This window comes from Pan paniscus, chromosome X, assembly GCF_029289425.2.
Source record: "Pan paniscus chromosome X, NHGRI_mPanPan1-v2.0_pri, whole genome shotgun sequence".
NCBI classification, from domain to species: domain Eukaryota; kingdom Metazoa; phylum Chordata; class Mammalia; order Primates; family Hominidae; genus Pan; species Pan paniscus.
In genome coordinates, this window is record NC_073272.2 from 154,197,569 (window position 1) to 154,222,450 (window position 24,882).

At 50.4% G+C, this 24,882-nt stretch overlaps 2 protein-coding genes across 5 annotated transcripts in view; one reads left to right on the forward strand and one right to left on the reverse strand.

The window, feature by feature from the left end:
- The window catches only part of LOC117977619 (long-wave-sensitive opsin 1), a 14,769-nt gene extending 11,036 nt beyond the window's left edge, over window positions 1–3,733 (forward strand). The window contains exons 5-6 of the mRNA XM_034949900.3: window positions 995–1,234; window positions 3,517–3,733. Coding sequence (XP_034805791.1) covers window positions 995–1,234; window positions 3,517–3,627 — 351 coding nt within the window. The 3' untranslated portion in view covers window positions 3,628–3,733. The remainder of the gene's footprint in view (window positions 1–994; window positions 1,235–3,516) is intronic.
- TEX28 (testis expressed 28) overlaps window positions 1,204–24,882 on the reverse strand; it is a 27,343-nt gene continuing 3,664 nt past the window's right edge. For all 4 annotated transcript variants that reach the window (XM_055106184.2, XM_055106182.2, XM_055106183.2 and 1 more), the window contains 3 exons: window positions 21,025–21,752; window positions 5,034–5,169; window positions 1,204–4,414 (listed from right to left, as the gene is read on the reverse strand). In XM_055106184.2, coding sequence (XP_054962159.1) covers window positions 4,058–4,414; window positions 5,034–5,169; window positions 21,025–21,752 — 1,221 coding nt within the window. In that variant the 3' untranslated portion in view covers window positions 1,204–4,057. The remainder of the gene's footprint in view (window positions 4,415–5,033; window positions 5,170–21,024; window positions 21,753–24,882) is intronic.

The window sequence follows — 24,882 nt, forward strand, 5'->3', positions numbered from 1 at the left end:
CCTACACTAGGCTACCACTGGGAGCCCTTCAGGAAGTCAGAGCAAGGGAGGAGAGCCAGGCTGGTTCTTTTCTGTTAGCAGTGGGAGCCCTTTCAGGGTGCTGGCTTTCCTATATGAAGCTGCCTGTGCCCAGAATTGGATGGGCATGCCTGCCAAGCTCTCTCCAGAGGAGTCTGTGAGCCTGTGAAAGGCCCCCTCACCCCGTCACCTTGGGGTGAAGGCTCCCACAGGTACCCAACCATGGCTTCGGCTGTATTAGTCTGGGATGGTAGAGCCCCAGCTCCACAATGTGGCCCCAGCTCTGCTGTCTCAGCCATCCCTGCATTCCAGCCCTCACACTCCTTCTCTCATCCCCACTCATCTGCCTGCCGTCAGTCCCTCATCCCTGGCAGGCGGTGGCTGCCCTCTGGCCTCCCCCACAGTGCCTCTGCCTGGAGGCCATTCGTCTCCTTCCTCCCAGCAGGCATGAAGGAGCCACCCCACCAAAGCTGCCCTCAGCTGCCTCACTGTGAGTCCAGGGCAGGATTTAGTCCACACAGTGGCCAACCTGGCCTAGGAAGCCTGAGGGAAGTGTATGCATTGCTCTGACACTCCCATCGCGCACCCCGCCAGCCACTGCTTTTGCCTCCCCCGCCATCTCCACCTTGTTAACTCCTTCATTCTCCACGCCCAGTCATCAATCAAATCAGGCCTCCATGCTCAGGCCTGAGCGCAGGACAGGACAGTCTGTTAAGGGATCAGGTGAAGCAAAGGAGCTTGTTAGATCCAGCTCTGGGGTCATCTTAGGCCACGCCTAGCTGCATGCCACCTCCAATTCTAGAACTCCCCCAGGGCCAGCCTGAGGCAGCCATGTCTGCCTGGGGCCGGCTGTGCTCCACTCAGGGCTGGAAGATGGCTGCTGGGCTCCTCTCCTCCTCCCCACAACTCCCTATGCCTGGGTCACCTGCCTCTTGCTGCCCTCCAACCCCCGACTCACTATCCCTGTCTCCCTTAGGTGGCAAAGCAGCAGAAAGAGTCTGAATCCACCCAGAAGGCAGAGAAGGAAGTGACGCGCATGGTGGTGGTGATGATCTTTGCGTACTGCGTCTGCTGGGGACCCTACACCTTCTTCGCATGCTTTGCTGCTGCCAACCCTGGCTACGCCTTCCACCCTTTGATGGCTGCCCTGCCGGCCTACTTTGCCAAAAGTGCCACTATCTACAACCCCGTTATCTATGTCTTTATGAACCGGCAGGTAAGCAACACCATCAGCAGATCCCACTCAAAATACCGTGTGCCCTAGAAGGGTGCAGTGATGGCCCCACCTGGCATCATGTCTCTGATAAGAAGCCCGCGGAGCACCTGGGGGACCCTCCAGGGAAATGACCGGGAAAGGCTCAGCGTGTGACCCAGCCCCAGCCAGAGCTCCAGCTGGCCCTTAGCAGAAGGCTTAGGTGTGCCCTCTGGAATCCTTTATAGACTCGGCCTGAGGGTGGCATTTCCCAAAGCGTCTGTGTGCCGTGTGCTCTTCCCTTCCGGTGGCCCTAGAACTATGGCTGCCGAGCTTCAGGGGCTCTCCTGGCGTTCAGACGCTCTAGGAGTTGGTGAGCCCTAGGTACATCCACCCTAGGTGTGCCCCTCTTCTGTTCAGACTCGACCCTTCTCAACCTTCATCTCTCCATTTTCAAAGCGTAACCTCTGGAATTTGTGTTCCTATAAGAACAAAAGCCGGCCCTCCTTGGCTACACTGACCAACAGTTCAAGAGCTTTCACGAGTTCGTGGGTTAGTTCAGGGGGGACGTGCTGTGGTCCTGCCCAGAGGCAGCCTCCTTAGCTGGCATATTGGGCCTCAGCAGCAAGCTGCTCACACACCTAAATCCCCCCACCTCCTGCAGGTTACAGGCTTCATTAAAGCGCAGCTGTGATGTGACTTGATGGTGGCCAGAAAGGTGTGCAGAGGCCTCCCATTTCACCAGGCCCAGTCCATCCCTTCCACTGGGCTCTTCCTTGCTTCTCCATCTTAGAGCCACTCAATGGCTCCAGCCCCTTTGGCTCAGCTTTGACTCACACAAGCCAAGTCTGCAGAGTTCATTAAGGGTTCATTCTCTCTGGTAACTTTTAAACAGTAAGTAGGACCACGCCTGCAGTGGATTTCCGGGAACTCGCTGTAGCACACTGATGCCCAGAGTGTAGTTCTATCCCTGACCCCTGTTTCCTGACTTTCATGAGGATCTTTTTTAGGTTTCTGGAATCCTAAACTATCTTGCCAAGTACTGTCTTTACTGGATTATTTCCATTCTCCTTTCCAGAACTCCCCCTGGACAGGGGGAGACAGATGTCTGCACTTCTGGACCTCACCAGGCCTCGAACTTTGCTTTTACCCTTTCCACATAATTATCCTGTCCTGCCACATTCTGAGAGAATTTTCTGGAATGCAGTTCCATGAAGACAGCAAATTTTGCTCAGGACAGAGTCTGGCACACAGTGGGTGCTCAAGCAGCAGCTGCTGAATGGATTCCTCAGCCCTATCTCCCAGCTCTTCAGCCGAGCTGATTCTGCTGTTCGTCCCGTTTCTTATGTTATTAATTTCAACCATTATATTTTTTATTTTTGAGAGTTTTGATGATAGAGGGAGTTAGAGCTAGTCAAGAGTAGGCCTGAAATATTTAGAAAATGCCTTTGGTCTGGGTCCTCAAAGCATTGTGGTTACTTCAGTGATGACACAGGACATGATTTGAGACATTCATATGGCCCAGATCTCTTTGGGGTGAAGCAGCAAAGACAGACCCCTCCTGGTACCGGAAGACGCTTGGCTGGAGAGATGAGGTAGGGGCTAGATTGTCATTACCTAGGCCTCACCTTGCCCCAGATCCATGGACTGGAAAAAACATGACAACCACATGCCTTTTCATTAATATTCCTCTGAGCCGCTCACCACACAGTCTGGGGACAGGTCACCACTGCCCCTTAGCTGTCACTGTGGATGAGTGTCATGGGGCTGCCGTCACAAACTACCACAAACTCAGTGGCTTCAAACCACAGAAATGGATTCTCTCAGGGTTCTGGAAATCTTGAGTCTGAAATCAGGGTGTTGGCAAATGGAAAGGTTCCCTATGGAGGCCGAGAGGGAGAAGCAGCTGCAGGGCTGCCGGCAGTCTTTGGCGTTCCTTGACTCCAAGGTGTGTCACCCCAGTCTCTGCCTTCATCTTCACGTGGCCTTCTTCCCTCTGTCTGCGTGTCCGTGTCCAAGCGTTCCTTTTCTTATCAGGACACCAGTCATTCGATTAGGGCCCACCCTGCTCCAGTGTGACCTCATCTTAACCTGAACACGTCTTTTGGGGGACCCACTTCAACCCACTGTAGTCACCATCAACTGCTAAGTCAGATGACATCCCCGCGTGTGAGGGAGAAATAATCCAAGCCTTCCTCCATCCCCCATGGGATTCGGAATGGGTGAAGGGAAGGCTCGGGCACGTACATTCAGCACAGTGCTCCACCCTTCCCTGCTCTGCTCAGTAACGCTTTCTGTCCTTCCAGTTTCGAAACTGCATCTTGCAGCTTTTCGGGAAGAAGGTTGACGATGGCTCTGAACTCTCCAGCGCCTCCAAAACGGAGGTCTCATCTGTGTCCTCGGTATCGCCTGCATGAGGTCTGCCTCCTACCCATCCCGCCCACCGGGGCTTTGGCCACCTCTCCTTTCCCCCTCCTTCTCAGTCCCTATAAAATAAATGTAATTTATCTTTGCCAAAACCAACAAAGTCACAGAGGCTTTCACTGCAGTGTGGGACCACCTGAGCCTCTGCGTGTGCAGGCACTGGGTCTCGAGAGGGTGCAAGGGGGATAAAGAGGAGAGAGCGCTTCATAGACTTTAAGTTTTCCCGAGCCTCATGTCTACCGATGGCGTGAAAGGATCCTGGCAAAACAGAAGTGTGAGGCAGGTGGGCGTCTATATCCATTTCACCAGGCTGGTGGTTACATAATCGGCAAGCAAGAGCTGTGGAGGGGCTTGCTGGATGCCCTCAGCACCCAGGAGGAGGGAGGGAGCTAGCAAGCTAAGGCAGGTGGCCCTCCTGGCCCCTTAAGGTCCATCTGCTGGAGGCCCAGAGTCCTTGGAGTACAGTCTACACCTGGAGGGGACCCATTCCTGCCAGTCTGTGGCAGGGATGGCGCGCCACCTCTGCCAGGCCAGGACCCCAAGCCCGATCAGCATCAGCATGGTGCAGGTGCACAGGCGTGAGCTGATCAGTGACGAGGGGCAGGCACACAAGGTGGAGACAAAGACCAAGAGGACAGTTGCCAGTGAGAGGCGCGGACTCAGGAACTTGAACAACATCTGCGGGGGACGGCTTTGGAGGTGCTCCACTGCCTCCAGTTGGGTGACTTGCTGTAGCATCTCCAGCTTGGATATTCGGCTCTTGAAGGTCTCCGTGATCTCCTGCAGGAGACGAAAATGCACGCACCAGAAGTCAGCACAGAGTTGTGGTCGTTTATTGAGTTCTTAGGGGTGAGCAGAAAGCACTGTGGAGTGGGTATTCGAGGAGGGAAGCAGAGAGCCTAGAGCACATTCAGGGCAGAGGGGAGGGCGCAGGCCCTCCAGCAACAGGGAAAGCTTCATCTGACCCGGCTGCACTCCCCCATCCACTGTCTCCCGAAGCTGAGGACCTGGTCAAGACACAGCTACCCAGGGACGGGGGTGGGCGCTATGGGAATGGAAAAGTGAGGAGAGGGAAGCCAGGTCTAAGGAGGGGTTCTGAGAGGGCGCTCCCTACACCTGCAGCCGCAGCAGAAGCAGCTCCACCCCAGATCTCCCGAGTCAGAGGCTCACGGGTGAGCACTGCAGCACCAGAGTGGCAAAAGCAGCTAAGCCAGATGGTGGGAAGCGGAGCGTGAGTGTAAAGATCAGATGCTGCTAGCTCTGAAACAAATGTGTGTGGCCATTGAACCCTCAGGAGGGGGCAGCTCGAGGACCCGTGTCTTGCTTTGGTTTGGGGGTATCAGAATAGATTCGCTCATCCCTCCAGTCTTCTTGCAAGGCTCCCCCAGGAGGTTCTCACCCATATTTCCTTGGCTCTCTCATAGGATAGATAGGCCATTCTCTCTTCGCTGCAGGCCAGATTGTGTTTGAGGTTGTAAATCTCATTCAGCTGTCCCTGCAGGCGACCATTCACCTGTTCTTCCATCAATGCTTGCCTTGGGAGCAAAAGAGAAAGTGAGATTCCTTCAGTACCTCACCCAGAGCTCATGCCAACAGCGAGCGGTCCTGACCTAGACTAGATTCGGGTTCAGCTTCTGCCTTCCTCCCCGCTCCCCAGGCTCTAGGGAAAGCCTGCCTCCCACTCCAGGTCTGCCTGGGAACACCCCAAACACACACCAGCCACACGCACACCAATATTCATATGTATTTTATATGTAGTTACTCTTCTGTAACAGCTTTACAAAAATAGCCACAGACTAGAAGTTGTAGAAATGACAGTGTGAACTATCTGTGTGTGCTCTTCAGTTCCGCAAATCCCCCAGGACCAGTGTTGAGCACGAAGTCTAGCCTGCAGTTTAGCCTGCAGTTACTCTATAGAAACATGGTGACTATAAGGATTGAAAAGCCACAAAAGACCACAGATTCCAGTACAATTCCATTAGTTACGAAATGTCCAGAATAGGCAAATCCATAGAGACAGAAAGCAGATTAGTGGGTGCCAGGGGCTGGGGGTGGGGGATGGGCAGTGGCTGCTAATGAGTACAGGGTTGCTTTGGGGCTGGTGAAAATATTGTAGGACCGGGCACGGTGGCTCACGCCTGTAATCCCAGCACTTTGGGAGGCCAAGGCGGGCGGATCATGAGGTCAGGAGATCGAGACCATCCTGGCTGACATGGTGAAACCCCGTCCGTACTAAAAATACAAAAAAAATTAGCCGGGCGTGGTGGCGGACGCCTGTAGTCCCAGCTACTCGGGAGGCTGAGGCAGGAGAATGGCGTGAACCCGGGAGGCGGAGCTTGCAGTGAGCAGAGTTCACACCACTGCACTCCAGCCTGGGCGACAGAGCGAGACTCCGTCTCAAAAAAAAAAAAAAGAGAATATTGTGGAATTAGATAGTGGTGATGGTTGAACAACTCTGTGAATATACTAAAAACCAGTGAATTGTACACTTTAAATTGGTGAATTTTATGGGATGTGAATTATATCTCAATAGAGCCGTTATTTAAACAAAAAGAGAAAAGTGAGTCATGGCAATAGTTGCGCAACTCAGTAAATTTACTAAAAACCATTGAAATGTAGTTAAAATGGTGCATTTTATAATATGTAAATTATATCTCAAGAGAGCTGTTAAAAAACCACAAGCAGGCCAGGTGCAGTGGTTCACAGTTGCAATCCCAGCACTTTGGGAGGCCAAGGCAAGGGGATTGTTTGAGGCCAGGAGGAATTCAAGACCAGCCTGGGCAACACAGTGAGACCCTGTCTCTACAAAAAAAATTTTTAATTATCTGGGTGTGGTGGCATGCGCCTGTAGTCTCAGCTACTCTGGAGGCTGAGGCAGGAGGACCTCTTGAGTCCAGGAGTTCGAGGCTGCAGTGAGCTGCCATCACGCCACTGCACTCCAGCCTGGGCAGCAGAGTGAGACCCTATCTCTAAAAGAAAACAATCACTACCTGTTGTGTATATAATTATATAAGTAGTAAAAGTATAAAACCATGCATGGAAAAGATAAGCACCCAAATGAGAATGGCGAGGCCAGTATAGCAAGGCCAGAATAGCAAGGAAGGGAGATGGTGCTGGAAAGGGGTAATGAGGGCTTCAACAGAATATTTTAAAGTTTTATTTCCTAAAAAAATAAGATTTGAAGTGATTATGGCAAATGTTAAGATTTCAGAAAGCTGGGGCTGTTAATTATGTTATCCTTACATTTTCCCTTTGCTTGAAATACTTCATAATTTAAAAACTTCTATGAAGTTCCCCTTTTGGCACCACAAAGAACGGGCCAGAAGGACAGAGGCCAGGGGGCCAGTGAGGGGGCTCTGGCACCACCGCTTACGTAGAAGAGAGAAGGCACCAGAGCGTGATGGAACCCATAGACTGGCAGGGCTGCCGCCCCAGGAGGCCCAGGAGGGTGGCGGCAGGCCTCAGGTGCAGGAGGTCTAAACGGTGGTGCTGACAGAGACGGGGAAAACAGTGACGACTTCTATTCGGTCCCACTCCAAGGACTTGACCAACACCCACACGGAGAAATCCCCTGGGCACTGAATAAGCTGACAGCTCATTTGTTGAAAGCCAATTTGTCAAAAGCCGGTTCCTCGCAGCATTTCAAGGAATATTCCATTTGTCTCTGCCCCAAGTCCCTGTTAAGAAGAGAGTCGGTGGACAACATGGACTAGGCCACTGCTCACAGAGAGGGGGAGTGGGTCGGCAGGATGGTCACCCCGAAAATAGATTCCTCATTACTGTCTTTCCATTTACATGAATGATCTAGCTGTGAGAACATTCAAGATTTTAACTGTCCTCAGGAATATGAAGTCAATCTTCATCAATGTATTGGTAAAGATACATGAAGATATTCTTCAGTGCATTCTTGAAGAGTCTATTCAGATGTCAGTAAACAATATTTTCATAAGGATATTCTCTCAGTCTCCCCTTCTCTCTGGCCCCCATCTCCTGGCCCTCTGGCAGCCACGCTCCCTTCTCTTCCTTGGTCAAGGACCCCCCTCTCTCCACCTCCTACAGTCACAGAAGCAAATGGACAACTCTGGAGAATGCTCTTATGAACACAAAACGATGACCAGTCAACCCAGACACCCTCAAGACAGACCGAAGGTGTTAAGACCACCCTCTCCAACACAAAGTGTTCTAAACTTTATTGTTTTTTTCAAAATAGTGTTTTTTTTTTGTTTGTTTGTTTTTTTGAGATGGATCTCCGTCTGTTTGCCCAGGCCGGAGTGCAGTGGCACGATCTTGGCTTGCTGCAACCTCCGCCTCCCGGGTTCAAGTGATTTTCCTGCCTCGGCCTCCTGAGTAGCTGGGACTACAGGTATGCGCCATCATGCCGGGCTAATTTTTTGTATTTTTAGTAGAGACAGGGTTTCACCATGTTGGCCAGGCTGGTCTCCAACTCCTGACCTCAGGTGACCCGCCTGCCTCGGCCTCCCAAAGTGCTGGGATTACAGGTGTGAGCCATTGGGCCCAGCCAGAAAGAGTATATTCTTGGTCATTTCTGAGAATTTGCTTTTGGCAAATTGAGCTAGAGCCTAATCATGGCCCACAACTTGGAGGAAAAGTCTGAGACGGAGAAACAGCTGTAGGAGGGGTCAATAGCCCAGGTGCAATCGGTGCATGTGGCCAGGATGGATGAGCTCACTCTGAGCAAATGTGCCAAAGCAAGGGGCCCTGGGGAGCTGGGGGAAGAGCCAACAAAACAGAAGCGAAAGCGGGAGGAAAGTCGCCAGGACGGCTCACACAGGAACCCAGAGGATGTAGGGATACAGTGGAAAGGTTGAACATACATGTAACTGGGGCCTTAGAAGGGGAGAAATGAGAGACTAGGGCAGAGTCACTATTTGAAAATATAATGGCTGAAAGCGTCCAAAACTGACAAAAGACATCAAGCCATAAACCCAAGTAGCAATGCGAAGCCCAGGCAGGATGAATGCAAAGAAAATCACACCAAGGGGAGAGTCAGCGGCACAAAAAAGAAGAGAGAAAGAAAATCACACCAAACATCATCATAGCAAAACCACTAAACAACAAAGAAAAACAAAAGATCTTAAAAGGAGCCTGAGGAAAACAAAACTGTGATCCGAGGAGCAACAAGAAGACTGGCAGCTGCCTTTTCAACAGAAACCATGGAAGTCAGAAGGGAATGATTTGTTCAAAATGCTTATTATTTCCAAAAATTAAGTGCCAACTTAGAATTCTATGTCCAGCAAAAAGTATCCTTCAGGGCCGGGTGTGGTGGCTCACGCCTGTAATCCCAGCACTTTGGGAGGCCGAGGCAGGCGGATCACGACCGGCCTGGCCAACATGGTGAAACCCCGTCTCTACTAAAAATACAAAAACTAGCCGGGAGTGGTGGCACATGCCTGTAATCCCAGCTACTCAGGAGGCTGAGGCAGGGGAATCGCTTGAACCTGGGAGGCAGAGGTTGCAGTGAGCCGAGATCTCACCATTGCACTCCAACCTGGGCGACAGGGTGAGGCTCTGTCTCACAAAAAAAAAAAAAAAAAGAATTCCTTCAGAAATAAAAAGGAATGATGGCATGTGTGAGGCAATAAGGTGACAGTGACTGCCTATTTAACATTGTGGACTTGTTTTAAAACATTTTTGGTATGGTATTTAGGCTATGTTAACAAAATGATCCATATTTCAGGTTCACACTGAAATATTTACAGATGAACTGATATAATGTCTGTGCTTTGCTTCAACGCAATAGGGATGAGAGGAACCAGTTCAGAGAGCAGATCAGACCTTAGGTCAGACCTCCTCAGAGATCCCAAGATGCAGGATGCTCTGACATGGAGGAGAAGTCGGGGAAAAAATGGAAGTTCTTGTGCCTTCAAGTTAACACGACCCCAGCCTGCAACAAAGCCCTAAGCAGATACCTTGAGGAAAGTCAGCCCGAGACTGGATCCCTGGGGCTGAGAGGTCACAGAGCAACACTGAAGCCTCTAGGAACCATAGCCTGTTATCTCCGAGCCTTGTCTGAAAGCGAAACATACCAGAACACTCTTGGGACAGAGGAGCTAGGGTCTGGATGCCCCCAAGGACCTCGTGTCCAGAAGGGAAAGAAAAACATGGAGACCTGGCATATTCACTTCCGGGCGTTTTCAATATGACAGGAGGCTATAAGAAAATTTCACGACTGCCCACTTGTGGATACAGCCAGAAATACAAAGCAAGAGTGAAAGTTTTGCCTACTCGGCACCTGAGCAGCTTCTTTTTTATTCAATTTTTATTGAGGTAAATTTCATGTAACATAAAATGAATTATTTTAAGGTGAACAATTCAGTGGCATTTAGCACATGTGGTGTTGTGCAACCACCATGGCTATTAATAGTTCCAAGACATTGGCCGGCTGCAGTCATGCCTGTAATCCCAGCACTTTGGGAGGCCGAGGCGGGCGGATCACGAGGTCAAGAGATCAAGACCATCCTGGCCAACATGGTGAAACCCCATCTCTACTAAAAATACAAAAATTAGCTGGGCGTGGTGGTGCGCGCCTGTAGTCCCAGCTACTCGGGAGGCTGAGGCAGGAGAATCGCTTGAACCCGGGAGGCAGAGGTTGCAGTGAGCCGAGATCACGCCACTGCACTCCAGCCTGGCGACAGAGCGAGACTCTGTCTCAAAAAAAAAAAAAAAAAAAATTGTTCCAAAACATTTTCATCACCGCCTCGAAAAAATACTATTCAGCAGTCACTCCCCATTCCCCATCACCCCAGTCCCTGGCAACCACCAGTCTGCTTTCTGACTTGAGTAGCTTCTTATCTCTGAAACTCTACCAGCAATTTATGAATGAGAGATGGACAAGACCATCAGGTATGTGGAGACGGTCCTAGAGAAGCTGCTAGAAAGTGACAGACAACCAGAGTAAGGGGTAGTGGGGCACTGTAATGCTGTGGAGAGGAGAGGGCAGCAGGAATGACAAACCCAGGAGGCATTGACTCAGGGAAAGAAGAGGAAGGCAGGGTCAGGTCGAGATCTTGGCCAAATCCCTGAGCTCATCAACCTGGGGTGCTCCATTGATGAATTTATCAAGAGTCATTGGCCGGGAGTGGTGGCTCACGCCTGTAATCACAGCACTTTGGGAGGCCAAGGCAGGTGGATCATTTGAGATTAGGAGTTGGAGACCAGCCTGGCCAACATGATGAAACCCCGTCTCTACTAAAAAATGCAAAAATTAGCTGGGCGTGGTGGTGCATGCCTGTAATCTCAGCTACTCAGGAGGCTGAGACAGGAGAATCACTTGAATCCGGGACGCAGAGGTTGCAGTGAGCTGAGATCAAGCCACTGCACTCCCTCCAGCCTGGGCAGCAGAGCAAGACACCACCTCAAAAAAAAAAAAAAGCCATTAACCTCTTTCTTTCTTTCTTTCTTTCTTTCTTTCTTTCTTTCTTTCTTTCTTTCTTTCTTCCTTTCTTTCTTTCTCTTTCTTTCTTTCTTTCTTTCTTTCTTTCCTCTCTCTCTCTCTCTCTCTCTCTCTCTCTCCTCTCTCTCTCTCTTTCTCTCTTTCTGTTTTTTTTTTTGAGACAAGTTCTCACTCTGTCCTCTATCACCCAGGCTGGAGCACAGTGGCACAATCATAGTTCACTGCAACATAAAACTCTCGGGCTCAAGCGATCCTCCTGTCTCAGCCTCCCATGTAGCAGGGACTACAGGCATGTGCCACCAAGTCCGGTTAATACTTTTAAAATTTTTTGCAGAGATATGGTCTCACTTTGTTACCCAAGCTGGTCTCAGACTCCTGGGCTGAAGCAATCCTCCTGCCTCGACCTCCCAAAGCACTGGGATTACAGCCATAAGCCACCACATCTGGCCCCATTTTTCTTTACGATCTTTCAAGGACTTAGTTTGCACATAGGAAGCAGAAAGGAATTGTAAATTCAGTTCCATCAGCATCTACTTGGGGCTTACACACAAGTATTAATTAATTCTCACAATAGTTCCAACAATAGTGGGATCATTTTTACCTCCATGTTACAGATGTGGAAACTGAGGATCGCAAACTTGAAGCACCTCGTCCAAGGTCATTCAGTAAATACCTTGCAGAGAGGAGGCTGGGCCAGGCCTAAATCCAGAATCAGCCCTCCTGACCCTGCCCTGATGTTCCCAAGACACAGCAGATAGAGTTCTGACATACATGGAGGAGGGAGGCAGCCCAGAGGGCGAGCTGGGTCCCTTCAGGAAGGGAGGAAAAGAAGCATCCAGACTGATCCATGAAACAGGTACTCACAGAACAGCCATCATGTGCCAACATGTCTTTGGGCAGTCACTCAGACACAGTGGCCGACCTGAATGTGCTGATATTTTGACGAGAACAATACAACACAAATGAATACCTACACAAGGGAGAGCAGTTTAGGCGGTGAGTGCTGCGAGAAAGGAAAAAGTAGGGGAGTGACAAAGACTGGTCCGGAGTATATAAAGAGCTCTGACAACTCAACAATAAAAAGACAATCCAAGTTGAAAACAAGCCAAAGACTTATTGGCTGATAAGCACATGAAAAGGGGTTCAGCATCATTAATCGTCAGAGGCAGGGTCACACACCCACTAGTCTCATGGGCTAGGATAGTGGTTCTCAACCAGGGGCAATTTGCCGCCCCCCCCCCCCAAACAAGGGACATTTGGCAATCTCTGGAGAGACATTTCTGGTTGTTACAAATAGGTGGGGCACGGTAGGCTAAAATTGCCCCCCTAGGCTGGGCACGGTGGCTCACATCTGTAACCCCAGCACTTTGTGAGGCTGTGGTGGGCAGATTACCTGGGCTCAGGAGTTCAAGAACACCCTGAGCAACAGGGTGAAACCCTGTCTCTATGAAAAATACAAAAAAATTAGCTGGGTGTGGTGGCACGCGCTTGTAGTCCCAGCTACTTGGGAGGCTGAGGCAGGAGAATTGCTTGAACCCAGGAGGCGGAGGTTGCAGTGAGCCAAGATCGTGCCACTGCACTCCAGCCTGGGTGACAGAGCGAGACTCTGTCTAAAAAAGAAAAAAAAAAAAGCCCCTCCGCGAAAGATATCTGTGTCATAATCCTTGGAAACTGTGATTGTTACCTTCTATGACCAAAAAAGGGGGCTTTCCAGAAGTGGTGAGTTTAAGGGTATTGAGATGCAAAGATCATCCTAGATTATCCTGGTGGCCCTAAATGCAATCACATGTATGAGAGAGAGGCAAAAGGACATTAGACACGCACAGACGAGAATGTCATGTGAAGACAGAACACAGGTTTGAAGATGCTGGCCTTCAGGACAGGAACGATGTGGCCACAAAATTAAGGAATTTGGCAGCCACCAGAAACTGGAAGAGGCAAAGATCAGTTTGTCGCCTAGAGCCTCCAATGAGAGTGTGTCCTCCTCGCCTGATTTCAGCCCAGTGAAACGGATTTCGGCCTTCTAGCCTCCAGGACTGCGAGAGAATAACTTTCTATTATTTTAAGCCATGAAGTTGGGGGCAATTTGTCACGGCAGCATCAGGAAATTAATTCACGGCACCACTGGCATCAAGTAAGTGGAGACCAGGGATGCTGCTCATCATCCTAGAATGTACAGGACAGCCCCGCACAACAGAGAATCATTTGGTCCAAAATGTCGACAGTGCCAAGGTCGAGAGAACGTGGGCTAGGGTGATGAAATTTTGGAGTCTAATTTCACCAAGTTGTGGCTGAACTTAAGAGGCTGACATTTAAAAGACTGATCTTGCCAAACGTTGGCAACTGGAACTCTTATACACTCCTAGCGGGACTGTAAAATGGTATAGCCATGTCGGAAAACAGTTCCTCTTTTTTTTTTTTTGAGATGGAGTTTCACTCGTTGCCCAGGCTGGAGTGCAATGGCACGATCTCGGCTCACCGCAACCTCCGCCTCCTGAGTTCAAGCGATTCTCCTGCGTCAGCCTCCCGAGTAGCTGGGATTACAGGCATGTGCCACCACGCCGGGCTAATTTTGTATTTTTAGTAGAGACAGGGTTTACTCCATGTTGTTCAGGCTGGTCTCGAACTCCCGACCTCAGGTGATCCACCTGCCTCAGCCTCCCAAAGTGCTGGGATTACAAGGGTGAGCCACCGCGCCCGGCCTTCCTCTTTCTTAAAAAGTTAAGCATACTGCTATGGTGTACATGTCCCCCCCAAAACTCATGTTGAAATTTAATGGCCATGTGATGGTGTTAAAGGGTGGGACTGGTAAGAGGCGATTAATATTAATATTGTTATCATGAAAGTTTGGCCCCCGCTCGCTCTCTCACGCCCTCTTGCCCTTCTGCCTTCTGCCGTAGGATGATGCAGTACAAAGGTCCTCACCAGCTGCCAGCGCCTTGACATTGAACTTCCTTTCTTTATAAACCAGCCAGCCTGCGGTACTCTGTTACAGCAACAGAAAGTGGGACTAAGACACATAACACTTCCCTGTTATCTAGCAATTCCATATATGAAAGCATATGTTCACAGAAAGACTTGTGCGAGAACGTTCATAGCAGCTTTATTCAGTCGCCCCAACTGGCAGCGGACCAGGGCATAAGCAACCTGCGGCGTCTCCATGCAATGGAAGGCTGCCAAGCAATACGAAGCCACGAGCTACTCACTTCACACAGCTTGGGTGGATCTCAAAACAATTCCACGGAGCGAAAGCCGCCAGACGCAAAGCACTGCGTGCCGTGCGATTCCACTTACATGAAGTTCAAAAGGAGATGAAGCTACAGTGACAGAAACCGGAACAGTGGCCAATTATGGGAGACGGGCATTCACTGGAAGAGGGTATGAGGGTACTTTCTGGGGTGGTGGCAAAGCTCTTTATTGGGATTTTAGCTGCCCAGGTGTAAACCTTTGTCAAAACTCGTTAAACTGTATGCCTAAACTTAAATGCAATTTCACTGCATAAAATTTACCTCAAAAAGGCCAGGCGCGGTGGCTCACTCCTGTAATCCCAGCACTTTGGGAGGCCGAGGCAGGTGGATCGCCTGAGGACAGGAGTTCGAGACCAGCCTGACCAACATGGAGAAACCCCATCTCTACTAAAAATACAAAATTAGCCAGGCGTGGTGGTGCATGCCTGTAATCCCAGCTACTCGGGAGGCTGACGCAGGAGAATCGCTTGAACTCAGGAGGCGGAGGTTGCAGTGAGCCGAGATTGCGCCATTGCACTCCAGTCTGGGCAACAAGAGCAAAACTCCATCTAAAAAAAAAACAAAAAACAAAAAAACAAAAACTTTACTTCAAAAAACCCCGCTTCCAAAAGAATAAAAGAAGAGGCCATTTGAACGTGGTAGCCTGGGAAGTCCCTTTGAGGAGAGGACATCAGAGCAGAGCCTAAAGGACAAGCTGAGTGTGGGAGTTTCCTGTGGCTGCCATCACAAAGCGTTACAAACTTTGAGTGGCTTTCCCAGCAGATATGGCCTCTCTCCTGGCTGGGGGTCCAGCAGTCCGAGAGGAAGGCCCAGGCTGGGCGGGCTCCTGCCGAGGACCGAGAAGGCGCCTCCGCTCGGGGCCTCTGTCCCAGCTTCTGCTCTGCTGCCCATCTGCGGGCTTCCTTGGCTTCTGCCACGGCAGGTCGGCCTCAGCCTCTGTCTCCACACGGCGCTCTCCCTCTGGGTGTGTCCGTGTCTCCGTCTCCCCTTTCTGTCAGGACACAGGTCACACTGCATTAGGGCCCACCCCTCTGCAGAATGACCTCATCCAGACCTAACTCATCACGTCCGCAACGACCCTGTTTCCAAATAAGCCGGTTCCTTGTCACCAAGTGGAGCCTTCAATGAGTTGATGCCAAGGCAGGTCTAGGGAACTAGAAATGGGGCAAGAAGCAATGTCCTCCAGCCAGGTGTGGTGGCTCACACCTGTAGCTCCAGCACTTTGGGAGGCCGAGGCGGGTGGATCACTTCAGGTCAGGAGTTCGAGACCCCTGGTCAACATGGCGAAACCCCATCTCTACTGAAAAATACAAAAAGTAGCCAGGCATGCTGGCGTGTGCCTGTAATCCCAGCTACTCGGGAGGCTGAGGCAGGAGAATCGCTTGAACCGGGGAGGCGGAGGTTGCAGTGGGCCGAGATCGTGCCACTGCACTCCAGCCTGGGGGACAGAGTGAGACTCCATCTCATAAAAAAGACAAAAAAAAGAAGCAATGTGCTCCTCACAGTCGGGTTTTCTCCCAGGACCATTTTACTCATCCAACAAAGAACAAAGATGTCCCAGCAACCCATCTACCCCAGGCATTGACCACTCGGGCTACAAAGGTGAAGGAGGAGGGTGGGGCTGGGCAGGCTGGGACTGGCTATGGACCCCAGAGAGTAAAGATGGTTTTGCTGGCACCACACCCCCAACTCCAGGACTTGTCCATGCCCTGTCTACGGGGCCAAGACTGAAACCTGACTGCCTTTCACCATCAAGCAGAAGTCAGCTGCGCATCCTGTAAGAGATGGGGAAGGACCCCCAAGACCCTCCCAGAGCCCCCTGGCTCATTAGGAGGCTAGAGGGGGCCTCCTGCAACTCTCCATGCAAGGTGCCCAGATGAGACCTGGCCAGTCGAGACTTTTACTTGAAGGCTCCCCATGCCTTCCTTGGGTGCCATCTCTTCTACCAACGAACGTTTTCTGAGTTTCTCAAGCCTTCTTTCCTCCTGACCCACGGAGAAACTGAGGGACCGGGGCCTTCTGGTCCCCCAGGAGACTGGCTTGTGCTGAGGAGGTAGGCCGCTCCCTGTGCATCTTCTCGGAGATCTGAAGCTCCTCCTATTTCCACAAGAAAGAAAGGGAAGCTTGGCAAAGACCCTTCCATCCAGAATCATCAAGTTCGCGACGCCCGTGCTTCTCCTCAGCACACAGAGAGGAGAGTTACCAGGGGCCTCAAGCAACTCCAGCGGAAGCAGTCACAGTCCTTCCAGGACCCAGGAACGTCCTCTGCAAGGACCCACAAACCCAGACCTCATGAAGGAGGAGACCCCAGGGCCAGCCCCAAGCCTCCTGAGTCTAATTGTTGCTGTGATAGAGACCCTGCACTTCGCAGAATCAAAAAGAATATATTGTGGGTTTTTTTTTTACCACAATCAATTAAAAAATGCATTAAAAAGTAAGAACTGTCCAGGCACAGTGGCTCACATGTGTAACCCCAGTACTTGGGGAGGCCGTGGCCAGGTGTTCAAGACCAGCCTGGGCAACATAGCAAGATCCCATCTCTACAAATAATAATCATTTAAAAAAAGTTAGCCAGGCATGGTGGCACATGCTTTGTACTCCCAGCTACTCGGGAGGCTGAGGCAGGAAGATCGCTTGAGCCCAGGAGTTCAAGGCTGTAGTGAACTATGACTGCATGCAGCCTGGGCAACAGAGACCCTGAAGAAAAAGAAAGAAAGAAAGAGAGAGAGAGAGAGAGAGACAGAGAGAAAGGAAGAAAGAGAAAGAGAGAAAAAGAAAGAAAGAGAGAGATGGAAAGAAAGAGAGAAAAAGAAAAAGAAGAAAGAAAGAAAGAAAGAAAGAACGAACGAACTTTTGCCTATCCAAAGACTCAGGAAAAATAAAAAAGAAGCCAGCCCTCATAATGAGATACCACTTCACAGTTACATCTGTTGGAAAAAAAAAAAAAGGATAACAACAAATGTTGGCAAGGATGTGAGGCAACTGGAAGCCTTCTGCATTGCTGGTGGGAAGATGGAGCGGCACGGCTGCTGTGGGAAGACTCCCCTAAACGTTACACCTGGAGTCACCACAGGGTCCAGCAATTCTACTCCTGATTATAGACCCCAAAGAATTGAAAACTGGTGTTCAAACAACTGGCATGTATCTGAGTGTTCAGCGCAGGGCTTCTCACAATAGCCAAAAGGTGGAAACAACTCAAATCTCCATCCACTGATGGACAGATAAACAAAATGTGGTCTACCCATGCACTGGAATATTAGTCAGCCGTCAAGAGAATGAAGTACTGATCCGTGCTACAACATTAGTGAACCTTGAAAACAGTGAAAGAAGCTAGACACAAAAGCCCACATATTGTATGGTCCCATTTATATGAAAAGTCCAGAAGAGGCAAACCCACGGAGACAGAAAGCAGATTAGGGAACGCCTGGAGCCGAGGCTAGGAGTGACCGTGTAGTGAGTCTGGAGGTCTCCTTCTGGGGTGATGAGAATGTTAGACAACCGGACAGAGGTGATGCTTGAACCACACTGCAGATGTACTTAATGCACTGAATTACATGCTTCCAAATGGTTAATTTCACATTACGTGAAATTATGTGAATTCTACATCAATTTTTTTAAGTAAGCCCTTGTCATAAATGCGTTTAATACAGTTGCTGCCTCAGCATCCAACTTTAGCAGTTGTACCCTGTCACCTTTGCCCTAGATAACACCCCTCCCTCCCTGTCATGCGATTCTTTGCGATATAGCCCACGTGGTCCTCGCCTCACTGACCCAAAACCCAACACATCCCACGGCTGCTGACCACGATAAGACCTAATGCTCAACACCAGAGTCATGTAAATCAGTTTCCTCCTTGTGCATGTTTTCTTTAAACCAGCCAATCCACAACCCCCGCAGGAAAGCCTGTGGGATCACTTCACACCCTGTGACCTTAATACAGGCACAGCCCCGGAAGCTTCCCCGCCCTTCCGTTCTGGGCTTCGCTGTTGCACAGCTGATGAGCTCAATCAGCTCCCTGCTGCCTCCAGACTTCCCCTCTGCCTCCCATCAGCACACCTAACATCTCTTCGATCTGAGTCATACATTTCTTTTTTCCTTTTTTTTTTTTTTTGACACAGGGTCTTGCTCTGTCACCCAGAATGGAGTGCAGTGGTGCAATCATGACTCACTGCAGCCTCAACCTCCCGGGCTCAAGGGATCCCCGCTCCCGCTCAGCCTCCTGAGTAGCTGTGACTACAGGCACGCGCCATCACGCCCAGCTAATTTTTTGATGTTTTTGTAGATACCAGGTCTCACTATGTTGCCCAGGCTGGTCTCAAACTCCTGAGCTCAAGCAGTCTGCCCACCTCAACCTCCCAAAGTGCTAGGATTACAGGCGTGAGCCCCCACGCCCAGCCCATTTCTGCTGTTTCATGCATTTTCGTCTGCCTCCTCATTGTGGCTCCCCCGACACACACATCCGAACCTAACTTTCCCACGGGTCAGGGATCTCCTAGAAACTGGGTATCTCGGCTATGGCCACTCTCAGTAGAGACATGCCGAGACCAAATTAAAAAGAAACCATAATGATAAAAACCACAACAGCCCTCCTGAAAGCAAACGGATTTAACTGTGATAAACAGCACAGGACTTGCAGTATGGATTCTCAGTTTGTGATGCACCAGAGGGGACGCAACAGTCACAGGGAGCCTGGCTGGTTGAAACACTTCTGTGTCCAGATCATGTAAAAGTTTTGAAGAAGATTTTACGGAAGTATATGTTTTTAAAATGCCATGAACTCCTGTGTCCCCTGCATCTAACTTAGCCACACAGCCAGGGTGTGGTGAAATGCTCTCAGGTCCGCACTTAGCAGCCACGTAGCCTGCTTGTGCCTCTGTGAGACTCTGCTTCCCCAACCATAAAGTAGGCGTCTGAGGGCCAAAGAACAAGGCTGCTTAACCTGGTGCCCCAGCTCAGTTACGAGCCTGTGACAACAGTGAAAAATCATCATCAGCCCTTTCTCCTCCTAGTAAATTTGGGCCCTGTAGACCTGCTTTTCTGCTCACGATGAACATTAGTAAGGGTAGGCTCGCTGCTGCAGCAAACAACCAGAAATCCCATGTCACAGTCCAATGGGGGGTACCGGGTCAGAAGTGCAGGCTTCTAGAATTTGCAGCAAAAGTCTGAGAGGGGGAGAGACAGAGGTATTGCCCTGCTCCCCGGTAGTCACCCCTGTATCAAGAGGGGGCGAAAGACTCGGATTTGAGAGGGGTTAAGAGTTTACCTGAGCACAGCATTCTCATTGGCCCCTGTGGCTTGGAAACATACGGGGAAGTTTGTAACTGCCACCAAGTTCTGCTGTTGCTTAATAGAAAGCTGACCGGGTAAGTGTGATTTTCACAAAAGGGTCTTTGATGCTCCCAACATTTTAGATTTGGTTGCCATGTCCTATGAAAATAATCTCCAAGAGACGCCTGTGACTCTGACTAGTCATCTCATTGATAGTGGTTGCCCTGTAATATTCTTTGATTGTCCTTTAACAGATTCTTAGGCCATGTAAACGCTGGCAAGATTTCCCTGGGGAAACTAAAGAGGATGATTCCCACACGCCTCTTCCCCTGCATCAGGCACTAAAAGGACTGCGGAGTTCTTCTTTTCATGCAAATGCTGAGAATCTTGGCTCACCTAAGGGAATCACTGCCTCCCTAGCCAGGACGCTGGAGGGACTGGCGTTAATTAGCCACAGACTGCAGCGAGGGGGACAGAATGTGGCACCCCCTGAGGGCCCATGGAAACCCAGAGAACGGTCCCAATAGGAATGGAGAGAATCCGTTGAGAGATTGGGTTTGCCTTTTTTTTTTTTTTTTTCTCCAATTGGTAGGCCCTAGCCTTATCTTAGAGGGAAAGAAAATCGAGCTAGGGCAGGGTGAGGTGGCTCACACCAGTAATCCCGGCACTCTGGGAGGCTGAGGCAGGCGGATCACGAGGTCAATAGATTGAGACCATCCTGGTCAACATGGTGAAACCCCGCCTGTACTAAAAATACAAAAAATAGCCGGATGTGCTGGTGCACGCCTGTAGTCCCAGCTACTCGGGAGGCTGAGGCAGGAGAATCGCTTGAACCCGGGAGGTGGAGGTTGCAGTGGGCCGAGATCGTGCCACTGCACTCCAGTCTGGCGACAGAGTGAGACTCCATCTCAAAAGAAAAAAAAGAAAAAGAAAATCGAGCTACTGCACGGTGCGGAGAAAGCATTCACCAGAAGGCAGTCATTTTTGAAATAAGTATCTGAGACCCGGCCTGTGCCCCAGCTCAGCTAGGAGCACATGTGAAGAGACCAGAGCTGGCGAGGCGACTCCGGTCCTGACTCCCACCTTCCCAGCCGACTGGGACCAAAGGACGCCACCTCCCTAACTAGTGCCAGGTGTCTACCGGACTCTTGCCACCCCCATGCTGTCCCCTGCCACCACAGGGTCAGGGCCAGCCGCTGTGCCGCTGCAACCACCTGGCAGGGGCTGCCAAGCTGGAGCATTTTCGCCAGCAAGGGTCAAGGCAGGTGTGGGACTGCAGGGAGAGGGCTGGCTCGCCCCACTGCAGGGCCCAGTCGCTAAAAGAAGCATGGACCTGCTCTTCCAACTGGCCCCTCACCCTGGCTCTCCAGGCTCCTGTCCTGGCTCCCTTTCACCCTCCCATAGGTGGCTCCTGGGAGCGGTTCCTCCTCTGCTTCCAGTCCCCAAAGCCAAGGCCTCACCTACACTTCTCCTCCTGAAGGGACTCCAGCAACAGCTGCAGGTCAGTCAGAGACCTCTCCTTTAGGCTGTGATAGGACTCCTGGAGGCTGATGTGGAACCTCTTGGCTTCTTCCAGCTCTGCCTTTACCTTCTGCAACAGCAGGTTTTGTTGCTGGGCCACATCCTCTGTCTCTAAGCACGTCCCCTGCTGTAAGCTCTGGAAGCGACTCTCCAAGATGAAGGGTCTGCTGGCATGAGGCAGGTTGACCGGCCCGTCTTCCCCACCTGGCTCGGGGGGCTCTGAAAGCAGGGCCTTCTCGCTGGGTAGCTCGCAGTTGGCTGGGTCGCTTTCTGCCATCAGCAGTAAGCCCTCGGGCCTGCAGCCTTCCTCCAGCTCCTGGAGCTGCTGGTGACACTGGTGGAGCCTGTGCTCGATCTGGGCGATGGTGGCAGAGGCGCGCTGGTTCACCTTCTCAAAGGCCTGCTGGATGTGCGGCACCTGGTGCCGGTCTGCTTTGGATACCAGCTTGAGGTAGCTCACAGTGTTGCCATCCCGACTGGCCTTCTCCACTCTCAGCTGCTCTGAGAGGTAGAGGATGCGGTGCCTGACACTATCCTGTAAGTTGTGGGCTAGGCCCCCATCTGCGAGGCTGGAAGGGCCACTGGGGCCGTCTTCGCTGGATGACAGGGACCGGCATGAAGGCACATTGGAGGGGAGGGTTGCGCTGGGGCTCCTGGTGTGTTCCGCCTACATTGGGAAACAAGAAATCACAATACGGTGCTCTGTGAGCTGCAAAGTGTGGGAGAATTGGACACGTTATGACTCCATAAAACACTTCCACATATGCATGGATACTTACACACGCAAGATTTGTGCATTCAAGATGGGCCCGACGCAGACTGAGGAGGTGATGCTCATCTTCAGGGCCCCTCTCCCCTCCTTTTCAGCGTCTGACTCCTTGCTCTACATGTGTGCCTCACTAAGACCCACAGGTGGCCAGACTCCCTTCTACATCTGCCTGTTTTTGCACTGCACTCCTATTTTCTCTTCCAAAAATTACCAATTGTGGGTCTCATTTATAAAGAACTGTTCTTGTAAAGTATGGAATAAGCTTATTTCCGTTAACTCTTACAGCTTGCTGTATTGCTACTCCCAGGGAGACAGGAAGGGTTAGGCAGAGAGATTTGCCTCCTAACAGGTTCATTCATTCATCCAATCATTCATTCAACACATACTTTCTCTGAGTGCCTACCACGTGGTACAGAAGCCAGATACATTCCTTGATCTCATACAGCTGACAGTCTACGGCAGAAAATTCTATTGTAACACAAAAGAATGAGTCTCTCACATGGTGAGGGGGTTAACATTGCCTTTGACGAAGAGCCCAGTTCAAATCCTGGCTCTACCACTCTGAGACCTTGAGCAAGTTAATAAACTGCTCTGAGGCTCAGTTTTCTTACCTCTAAAATAAAGATGGCAAGAGCAGCATAGCTGGAACCCAGCCCACCAGAGCAAGGAGCTAGGAGAGGGAGGTGGGGGGCAGCTCAGGTGCAGCCTCTGTTCTGTTTCCACTTTTTTGTTTTTTGAGACGGAGTCTCACTCTGTCACCCAGGCTGGAGTGCAGTGGTGCAATCTCGGCTCACTACAACCTTCGCCTCCCAGGTTTAAGCAATTCTCATGGCTCAGCCTCCCGAGTAGCTGGGATTACAGGTGTGCATCACCACACCCAGCTAATTCGTGTATTATTAGTAGAGACAGGGTTTCGCCATGTTGACCAGGCTGGTTTCCAACTCCTGACCTCAAGTGATCCCCCCGCCTCGGCCTCCCAAAGAGTGCTGGGATTACAGGTGTGAGCCACTGCGTCTGGCCTATACCTCAATTTTTAAAATGCAAAGTGATACCACTATGTACCCAGTAGATTGGTCAAACTCAGACAGACTAACAACAATAAGAGTTGGCAAGGATATAGCGCAACAGGAACTCTCAATCATTACTGGCGGGAAGCAAATTTGTACTACAGCCACCTTAGAAAACCACTTGACAGTATCACAAAGTTGAAGATATACCTACCAAATGATCCAGCAACTGCATTCATAGGCGATATTCCCAGGAGGCAAGTACACTGATGTTCTCAATATCCAACAACTAGCAACAAACCACCTGCCCAGAAAGTGTAAGTAAACTGTAATATATGCAACAACATACTACTGTACAGCAATGAGAATGAACTACAGCCTTGAAAAACATGAATGCATTTCACAAGCATAATGTTGAACAAAAGAAACCAGACAGAAAATCCATACTATATATGGTTCTGTTTACATAAATTCCAAGAGCAGGCAAAACTAAACAATATTGTGTAGGGATGACTACACAGGCAGGAAAGCTAAAGAGCAGCATGGATGTTGGCAACAGAAACCCCAGGATGGTGGTTCCCACTAGAGCGGGAGAAGGGGATTACGACTGGGGTGACTGTGGAGGCTGGGGTGCCTGGCCTGAGTAGTGGTTAAATGTGTGTTCACCTTATCGTTACTTCTTAAAACATACATCAGTGTTTTCTGCACCTTTATATACATATGCCAGATTTCACAGTTTTCAAACTATTTAAATGTTCAATATAGGCCAGGTGTGGTGGCTCATGCCTGTAATCCCAGCACTTTGGGAGGCCGAGGCGGGCGGATCACTTGAGGTCAGGAGGTCAAGACCAGTCTCGCCAACATGGTGAAACCCCGTCTATACAAAATACAAAAAAAAAAAATGCCTGGCACAGTGGCTCACACCTGTAATTCCAGCACTTTGGGAGGCCGAGGCGGGCGGATCACCTGAGGTCGGGAGTTCAAGACCAGCCTGACCAACACAGAGAAACCCCATCTCTACTAGAAATACAAAATTAGCCAGGCGTGGTGGCACACGCCTGTAGTCCCAGCTACTCGGGAGGCTGAGGCAGGAGAACCGCTTGAACCCGGGGGGCAGAAGTTGCAGTGAGCTGAGATCGCGCCACTGCACTCCAGCCTGGGTGGTAGAGTGAGACTCCGTCTCAAAAAATAAATAAATAATAAATAATAATATGTTCAATTGATGGATTTAATGGCAGATTTGATATGGCTGGAGAGACTGTTGGTAAATTGTACAGAGGAGCTAAAGAAAGTATCCAGGCCGGGCGCGGTGGCTCACACGCCTGTAATCCCAGCATTTTGGGAGGCCAAGGCGGGTGGATCACCTGACGTCAGGAGTTTGAGGCTAACCTGACCAACATGGTGAAACCCTGTCTCTACTAAAAAATACAAAAAATTAACTGGGCATGGTGGCGGGCACCTGTAATCCCAGCTACTTGGGAGGCTGAGGCAGGAGAATGGCTTGAACCCAGGAGGCAGAGGTTGCAGTGAGCCGAGATCACGCCACTGCACTCCAACCTGGGCAACAAGAGCAAAACTCCATCCCAAGAAAGAAAGAAAGAGAGAGAGGGAGAGAGACAGAGAGAGAAAGAGAAAAGAAAGAAAGAAAAAAAAGTATCCAGAATGCAGCACAGAGGCACAAAAAAATAGAAAACTTGAAAAATAGAAGACATGGAAGGTAGCATGAGTAGGTCTAACAAAAATCCAATTGTCACACCAGAGAGAGAAGACAGACAGAATGAAGCAGCAGCAATATATACATATTTTTCTTGTTTTTTTAAATTGAAATGGAGTCACACTCTGTTGCCTAGGCAGAGTGCCGTGGCACAATCTCGGCTCACGGCCGACCTCTGCTGCCCGGGTTCAAGCACTTCTCGTGCCTCAGCCTCCCGAGTAGCTGGGACTACAGGCGCGTGCCATCACAGCTAGCTAATTCTTTTGTATTTTTAGTAGAGATGGGGTTTCATCATGTTGGCGAGACT